Source organism: Gorilla gorilla, chromosome 1, assembly GCF_029281585.2.
Source record: "Gorilla gorilla gorilla isolate KB3781 chromosome 1, NHGRI_mGorGor1-v2.1_pri, whole genome shotgun sequence".
Lineage (NCBI taxonomy): Eukaryota > Metazoa > Chordata > Mammalia > Primates > Hominidae > Gorilla > Gorilla gorilla.
The window spans coordinates 17,580,696-17,589,987 of NC_073224.2; the positions used below are offsets into that span (position 1 = coordinate 17,580,696).

At 37.9% G+C, this 9,292-nt stretch overlaps 1 protein-coding gene across 4 annotated transcripts in view; it reads left to right on the plus strand.

Annotated features, from left to right (window-relative positions):
• RAB4A (RAB4A, member RAS oncogene family) overlaps nucleotides 1-8,714 on the plus strand; it is a 34,722-nt gene extending 26,008 nt beyond the window's left edge. For 2 of the 4 annotated variants that reach the window (XM_063707618.1, XM_004028556.5), the window contains exons 3-6: nucleotides 755-871; nucleotides 2,211-2,306; nucleotides 6,070-6,206; nucleotides 7,019-8,714. In XM_063707618.1, the coding sequence (XP_063563688.1) occupies nucleotides 755-871; nucleotides 2,211-2,306; nucleotides 6,070-6,185 (329 nt within the window). In that variant the 3' untranslated portion in view covers nucleotides 6,186-6,206; nucleotides 7,019-8,714. Of the gene's footprint in view, nucleotides 1-716; nucleotides 872-2,210; nucleotides 2,307-6,069; nucleotides 6,207-6,867; nucleotides 6,909-7,018 lie in introns of all 4 variants that reach the window. The other 2 variants (XR_008677721.2, XM_019031641.4) reach the window with 2 other exon arrangements.
• Nucleotides 8,715-9,292: the final 578 nt, after the last annotated feature.

Below are 9,292 nucleotides of genomic sequence, written 5' to 3' on the forward strand. Positions count from 1 at the left end.
GGCAGTTTCTGGCCCAGCCCTTCCTGCACTTGCCCAGGCAGTGAAAGGCTCAGCCTGCTAAAGTGTGAAGTCATCAATCAAGCTAGCAAAGTGCCGTGAGAAGAACTCAATCCTTAGACACATGAGGGCCAAAAATAGTAAGTCTGAGAGTTGGTCCTGGAGTCAGACAGAGCTGGTCAAGTCCTGACTTTGCCACTGGCTGCTGTGTGACCTAGGGCAAGTAATTCATCTCTCTGGGCCTTGGATTTCTCAGAGAAAAGGGGAATAATGGCAGTCTGTGTCATGGAATCCTTATAAAGAATCAATGTGATAAAGTCCTGTAAAACAAAGTGCCGGCACATTGCAAGGATGCATTAAGTGGCAGCAATTAGCTATGAAATCTTGCCTACCAGAGTCTAGTGCCTTGCACATGCTAAGAGCTCCAATAGGTATTTGTCAAATGAATGAAGGAACATCTCTTTCCTTTTGTCCCATGACTGGGCAAACGAAAAATAACAAAATATCTCACTTGCTGTCTCATTTTACCAGAAACAAAATGGAACAAACTCTGTGGGTATGGTATATACTTGGTGCATTCACGTTGTCTGAGTTATCTTAAAGGTGTTGGTGCCATTACCCTGAAATGTTGAAAAGCGGTATGAGTAGTGAGAATGACTGGAAAGAGTTGCTAGTTTTATAAAATACATGTATTATTTTCACAATCTTATATTACGCAGCCGAGAAACCTACAATGCGCTTACTAATTGGTTAACAGATGCCCGAATGCTAGCGAGCCAGAACATTGTGATCATCCTTTGTGGAAACAAGAAGGACCTGGATGCAGATCGTGAAGTTACCTTCTTAGAAGCCTCCAGATTTGCTCAAGAAAATGGCAAGTGACCTTTTACTTCTTACTATTTTTCAAATCGCATATTTGAGGATAATAGCATTTCTTTGAATTTAAAACATATATTGGAATTTCAAGATTAAACTAGATTTAGGAAATGTGGAATTTCCAATTGTTTTTTCTATAAATTAGACCTATTTAGCATATTTTTAGTATATTGCATTCTGCCTGCAGAAGTTACTATAATGATAAAAGCAAATGTAGTAACATTTTGTAATGACTTTTCAGTCTAGGGTCTTTCAATATTAGAGATCTTGGGCTAAAGTGAAATTAATAATATTTAAAGACTGTAACCAAATGATGTCATTATTTTTTAATGTATTTTGAAGGAAATTTGGTGAAATATTAGCCCAAATAGAAAGGGAAGTGGAAGAAGAAATACTTGGCTTATTGGCTTCATTTTAAGTCATTTGGTTATAGGCAACTTTGAAACTTTTTTGAATTTCCATATAGAATACATGAAAATGCCACATAAAATTAATGGTTGCTTAATTAATGGATAAGAGAATGATTTTTTAAAAATTCAGACATTTTAAATAACTTTAATTTTTAGAACCAAAAACTAGAATATCCTAATATCAGTATTTGGACTCTAAGATTCCAAATTATATTGTAACTTGACTAGTTTCTTGCTAAGAAAATAAATGAGAGAAATCCATATGCCATCATGACAGTTTTTAAAAAGCTGTTTAGAAATCAGAAGTTTAGAATGTTAACAAAGATGAAAAGGAATTTAGATGTCATCTAAACTCATTTTTACAAGTGAGGATACAAGAGGCTAGAGAGGCCATGGTTTGCTGAGAGAGCAAGCAGAACAGGCCTTTCTGCTGAGATGAACAGCCACTCTGGTGGGTAGAAAGAGTATTAATTCCTATACTGTCTCTTCATGGGCTGTATGACAGATTGCAATATAGTCCCCTAAAAAGTGTAAACACTTGTAGGTCGTATTTGTGGTGACACTCAGATTGTTTGAAGAAGGACATTGCAACTTTCCCTGAAATCAATGGCAGGGCCATTTTGGCAAGCCAGCTCCTTCCTGATGGGCTGTCATTTGGCTGGGGAAGCCTGGTTGCTTGCTCAGCCCCTTCACCAGGTTAAGTGCTAGCACAAGATAGCAGTTACTTTTCAGAAAAGGCTAAAATTCTTTTAACATTTAAAAAACACATAATGACATATATTGATTTTATATTTACAGAAATATATGGTTTTAGGTCATAAATTATATTTTGTCTGCTTTTCTAAGAGAATGCTACACAGGCTTTTGTAAGTGAAAATTATGATCATCTTCTAAATATGACTTTATTTTGTTTGATGTCCATTTTAGAGCTGATGTTTTTGGAAACAAGTGCGCTAACAGGGGAGAATGTAGAAGAGGCTTTTGTACAGTGTGCAAGAAAAATACTTAACAAAATCGAATCAGGTAAAAGCCTTTCCATTAACCAACTTTTCTTCTGCATATTTTACACTGTAGCTCAGTAGATCACCTTTTAATTAATAGTTTCAGGGTGATTTAGTAAAGAATGTTCTCTCTCTACCTGCCAACCTAAAAGCATCACATATGGGTTCAAAGGTCCTGTTCTTATCAGGATGAAAGCCCCGTCCTTATCAGGATGGTTTCCATGGTGATGAAAGTGGATGGGCACACCAGCTCAGCTGTGGAAAGGTAGCCAAGGTTTCAGGGAGTGTTTGCATTTAGAACCATAGTCTTTCTTTGGTCCTTCACTAAACGGAGGAAGAATAGGCCTTTGTCCACTCTGTCAAGAGCACGCTAATTCTGTTGGGCCAGTGGTCATGTGTAAGGGAGTTATAGGTACATGGTATAGTGTTGATTGTTGCAGATCGGGCATCATGGAGCTATGGAGTCCAGAGTAATTTTATTTCTGAAGCTTACTGAGCATGCCTTAATTATAAAGTGCCTCATTTTTGTATTTGTTGCTTATTAAAATAATTTAAAATAATCCTAATGTAGGCAGCTGACGAAATACTGTGTAGTTGTCATTTGCTAAAGTAACTATATATGGGCATCACCTTTTAATTGATTCATTCAAACATCTGAGTGCCTATTTGTCAGATGCTGGGATACAAAAATGAATAAATTACACCCCTTGCCCCCCAAGAAACTGTCTTTCATGGGAGACAGTCAGAGGATAATTATAATATCACAAGGCTGATGTAGTAGTTGAGAGATGCACAGGCTCAGGGTAACATGAAGAAGGGGACCTGCCCCAGCCAGAGGATGGAGGAGGTGTCAGGGAGGGCTTTCAGGGGAGGTCTTAGATGAGCTCAGTCTTTCAGAATATAAGGAAGAGTGAGCCAGCAAAGGGAGTGAGGAAGAGGGAATAGCAGGAGAAAAGGTTGAAGAAAGGCAGGAGCCAGCCAGTCCTCATCAAGGATCTAGAACTTTATCTTGTAGATTACCAATTGTCAACCCTGGATGAGCCCTAGAGTCACTGAGATGCATTAAAAGTTCTAATCCCAGGCTCTGCCTCTGGAGACGCTGAACTAATTGGGCTGAAGTATGGTCGAGGCACCAGTGTTTTTAAATGTTCACTCATGCTGTTCTAATGTTCATCCAAGATTGAGAACCACTGCTGTAGGTGGTGGGTTGTCAGCAGGTGGGTGATGTGATTGGGTTGTGACTTGAGATAAGTCATGTATGTAGGAGGTTATGTTGAAAACAAACTGAAGGGAGGACAGGCCTGGAGGCCAGGATACCAATTATAAGGCATTTTTGAGTAATCCTAGTAAGAGATGACTGATTAATGCTTTAACAAGGATATGGAAGCAGAGATGGAGAGAGAGATGGATCTAAGATATATTTAGGCAGTAGCACCTTATGACTCATATGCCCGATAGTGGGACAGGACAACTGATTCTTAGGTGGGACAAGGTGAGGAGGAAGGGCCAGCAGGGGAGGAGGAACCAAGGATGACTCGCAGCTGTCACACTGGTGTCTCTAGACAGAGATGGGGTGGAGTCAGAGGAGAAGCAGGGAGTGTGAGGGAGTAAAGATGGCTCTGCTGCAAATGTGCGGCCTTTGCAGTAACGCTGAGACATGAACGTGGAGTTATCTAGTAAGCTTGGGGAAGAGTTCCTGGCTGGCAGTATAAGTTTGGGAACCATCAATATATAGGAACAGCTAAAACTGTGGAAGCAATGTGATCGTCCAGAGAACAGTGTTTAAGGAGAGCAGTGATCAACAGAACCCTGGAGTTGGAGGATGAGCAGAGGAAGAGGAATCTACAAAAAAGATGAAAAAGGAAATGGTCGGAAATGTGTGAAGAAAATCAAGGGAATGTGGGTGTCACTTAAGCCCTAATTATAAGCAAATCAAAGGAGTGTTCATTATGTAATGTAATAGTAACAGAGGGAAGCCTCATAAGCCAAGACTGAGCTGAAAAACACACTTTGGGATGGGGAATAGAAAGTCAGTGATCATTTTGATCAAGAACAATTTCAGCAGAATTATGAAGGTAGAAGATGGCTGGCCGTCTGTTAGGAAGAAGTAGGAGGTGAGCAAGCAGAGTGTCCACTCCTCTCCTGAGGAAGCACAGGCTGGCACTGTAGGGTGCAAAGGGTTAATTTAAAGCCGGGGTTGTGGGTGATGGGAGAAATTCCAGCATGTTTAAATGCTGAGGGGGAAGGAGAGAAGAATGGGCAAGGAGAGGGCAGGGAAGAAGGAGGGTGCTAGGTGAAGTAGGAGGGAGGAGAGTCGGGCCCAGGTAGAAGGGCTGGGTTTCAACAGAAGTGGACATGTCATCTTTTTGTATTTTTTTTTTATCAGAAAGAAAAAAAAAATTACTAAGCTTGGTACAAAAACCAAGACTCTGTTACATAAATCCTTACAGTTGGCTTACTGTTGAGTATTATTAAGCTCAGCATGAGGTTGTATTTACATGACCTTGCTATTTTAATAATACTGTATTCCTGAATGCATCAGATAGAACAACTCATATGCAGTCTTCCAAGATGTGTTTTTTTCTGAGATCATCAAAATCATAAGTACCTCTAGGTAAAAAAAATATAAGAGTATAAATTAGGATTCTTCAGCAGTACTTTTTATTTTTTTAATGGGTAATACATTCAGAAACCATTGTTTTCTTCCCTTTTTTTATATAAAATGTATCATATGATAGACTACCATGCCTTGCTTTTTTACTTACTATTGTATAACCTACAAATCATTACAAATCAGCATATAGTTTCCATATATACATATAATACATAAGGTACATATATATAACATAATGTCATACATAATGTGTGTGCGTAATGTGTAATATGGGTTGAGTATCCCTAATCCAAAATGTTCCAAAATCTGAAACTTTTTAATTGCCAACATTGCCACTGAAAGGAAATGCTCATTGGAGCGCTTCAAATTTCAGATTTTCAGATTAGGGATGCTGAACTGGTAAGTATAATGGAAATATTTCAAAATCTGAAAAAATCCAAATTACTTCTGGTTTCAGGTATTTTGGATAAGGACCGCTCAACCTATATTTGGATAAGGACCGCTCAACCTATGTGTTACCATAATTCATGAGCCAGTCTACTTTGGACATTTGGGTTGTTGCCAGTATTTTGCTATTATAAGTAATGTTACAGTAAATAATTATATATATATATATATATATATTTTTTTTTTTTACATGTGCATGAGTCTGTGTGTCAGACAAATGCCCAGAAGTGGAATTGCTGGGTCAGAGAACATAAGCATTTGGGATCTTGGTGTAGAGGCTGTCACATTTTCTCCTAGTGATGGGCTTATTTCACTAAAGCCATGTCCACAGCGTGTAGTATCATCATACTTGGACTTTTGGCCCATCTAATAAGTGAAAAATTATATCTTTGTAATTTAATTTTAAATTATTTTATATAAATAATATATTCACATAATTTGAAATTCAAGAAGTATAAAAGAGTATGCAATGAAAAGTCCCCCTGTTACCACCCCCTCCTGTCCTCAGCCATCTAGAACTCCTCCGAATCAGCCGTTCCTTATGTATCCTGCTAGAGATGTTTTGTGCCGGTGCAAGCAAACATATATATAGTTTTTTCCCTTTATTCAGAATGGTGGGATATATACACAGTGTTCTGTACTTTGCTTTTTTTTTTTTTAATCTATTTTTGGAATCAAAGAAACATAAAAGCCTTTTTTAAAAGAAGACTTGCTTGGTCCTTAGGTGAGCTGGACCCAGAAAGAATGGGCTCAGGTATTCAGTACGGAGATGCTGCCTTGAGACAGCTGAGGTCACCGCGGCGTGCACAGGCCCCGAACGCTCAGGAGTGTGGTTGTTAGGAGCCATGGGAGAGCACACAGGTGGGTTTGGACACCTCCCTGCCCTGAGTTCCTGGCAAGCTCAAGTGCAGAGGCCTGTTAAAGCTTTGGGAAGCTGCAGTATGAAAAAGAGAGGATCGCAGCCGGGTGCAGTGGCTCTAATTCCAGCACTTTGGGAGGCTGAGGTGGGCCAGTTGCTTTAGTTCAGGAGTTCAAGACCAGCCTAGGCATCATGGTGAAACACCATCTCTACAAAATACAAAAAATTAGCCAGGCGTGGTGGCGTGCACCTGTAGTCCCAGCTACTCATGAAACTTAGGAGAATTGCTTGAGCCTGGGAGGCAGAGGTTGCAGTAAGCCAAGATCATACCACTGCACTCCAGCCTGGGCGATAAAGTGAGAACTGTCTCAGAAAAAAAAAAAGAGGAGAAGAACCCATAAGTTAAAGTTGGATGTTCTAACTGAAAGAATTTACACTCTATAGGAAATTCTCATGCTCTTGTTCAGAAAGAAAGGAAGGGCAGGTGGTGGTTGACGGGAAGGGTGAGATATCCTGATTCCTTATGTCAGTGAGGAGCCCTTCCTGGATTGATTGAGGTCTAAATGAATGTGCCTTTTGCTAAAACAGGAGGCCTATTTATAAAATTGACAAATGTCTCCCTTTAACTTTTTAAAGCTTCTTCTTTTTTCCCATTTACCACAGTGGACGTTTTATTTATAGTCGACATCATGTAGTAGGCACAGGCAAGTATTAAAAGACAAGATAATCATGAATTCTCTTTTAGGCTTTAAGCTGTATTTACTTTTGCATTTATAGTTATACAGATTTTGAAATTGTTCTTAATATTTTTTAGGTGTTCATACAGTGGCATTTGGGACACAATCGTTGGAACCTGAAGAATCTGAAGTTTTTTTTAACCACCATCCTTTTCTACTCTGTATGGAAGTAGATCTTTATGGGGAAAAGAGAATTTGGGGTGTTCTGCAAGCCAGTCAAAGTGGCACAGCAAATCATATAAATCGAATTAAATGGACAACACCGTTAGATGTGTATGTAAAAATTTTGTTTCATATTTTTCCTTTCACTTTCGGTTTAAAACATGCTATATGTACTGTATGTCCTGTAGCCCAGTGCGGCTCCACAGCATGGAATCTGATGTATGATATGATAGAATGTGGCACTCAATGCAGTTTCAGATTTTATTTTTTTTAATCATATGAACTAAAATTGTCAATTGTGAGGTGTGCTTTTCTCATCATGTTGGTTATATTGCACAATTGGTTATATTTATGACCTGATATTCAAAGACTCTGGCATTGATAGCCAGTGTGTTTTCTTATTTAATTCCGTTTACTACATTCTACATGGTGTTTACGTGATCCACACTTGAAATACTAGATCAGTAGACATTCACTAATATACCAAAATAAAATGAAAAATGGAGTTTTTCTGTGAACTTTATACTGTCCAGCTCTGTTGATTTTAAAGCCTCTTCATCCAGGTCAGTTCAGGAAGTATATCTGGAGTACTTGCTCTGTTTTTGGCTGTGAGACTAGCACAAAGGATTCTGGTACCTTTACCCAAACCTACTGGGCTACTAATACTTCTCTCAGCAGTTGATCAAATACAATAGACCATGTAAGCTGGGGCCGCTCATCCACTTCCAGTTTGCTGGTCTCCCTGCTAGAAAACACATTGTACTGTGCTTTTTCTGGAATTCAGTATAATGGCATCACTGCCTGTTTTTCACATCTTTTGTTTCCTGTTCATTTTAAGGAAACCTACTAAAACCAGTTAATATTAAATGGACACCACTCATTAAGAAATTTCTTTGACTTCTGCTGAATACTTAAATGCCTTACTACAGTTATTCAGTTGACATGTTTTTAATTCATATAAGGTATATTGGGTATATTGAAGTATATATTGTATTACAAAGACTTGTTCTTGTATTTTAAAATGTCAGTGCAAAAAATATATGGTGGAACCTTTCTTTAAAGTTGAAATGCAGTATTATTTAAATCTGAAAGGTTAAAAAGCTTTCTTCACCTTATATATGTTCTTCCACTGTGACTTTTTAGTTGAAGACTAGTAAATTAACTTTTAGTTAGAAGATGCCTACTGCTTTTGTTGTTTATTTTAATCAGCAGAGCACAGAGACACATAAAAACTCTGGGAAATGACTGGGATAAAAATATCAGTATGTATCTGTTTTAGATATTTTGAGTTTTGCTTTTTTTATGCCTTGAATATTTTATTTCAAAAAGTATCTGAAGCAAATTCTCAGACTGAACTACTTCTTAGACCTCACTGTAAGAATGTTTTATTCACTGTCTCATTTATGATAGATTTGCAAGCTGCTCATTTTTGAACAGCTTTTTGCATGGGATAGGAGCATGTCTATTCTAACACATCAGCTTATTCAAAAGCAAGAATTTTAAAAATAAGATAAATGTAAAGTTGTTTTATAAGCGATCCTGTTAATTAAACCACAGACACCATATATCCTTCTGCATCCTTTGGCCAATAAAAGTTGCTGGAGAACCAAACCATGGTGGTTCTTAATCAGGCTTTGCCTTTAGGGAGAATGAGGAGGAGAGATAATTTGGTATTGTTCAGGCTAGTAATAAATGTCATGTTTCTATTTCCCGCAACTCATTAAGTTTTCAGGAAGCTCTTAATTTAGATTTCTAGGAAAGTAATTATTCAGTCTTCCTAGAAAAAGATTATAAAGACCATTTAAACTGGAGATTGTAATTTATTCTTTTACAGTCCAGCATTTAAGTGAAAATGAGAACATCACAATTTGGGAATCTGTAATGGTTTTGTTGAAAACATTACTTGTGGCTTGTATAAGAGTGGATGAATTCAAGAACATTGATTCTTAGCAGATCAATAATAGTATTTAAAGAATCTGATGCTAAAATTAGAAACCTAAATGATTTGTAATTTTTACTGTGACACAGCAGATGATGTTTCCTTATTTTCTGACATCTTTTTATGTTTTTGGAGAGGCACATTAGAGGTGCTTTAAAAAAAACCTGTGAATTTTTAATATTTTGTGGTGCCATTTGTGAAGCACCTCTTTCCTGATCCATCTAACTACTCCTGTACGTACAATCTGAGT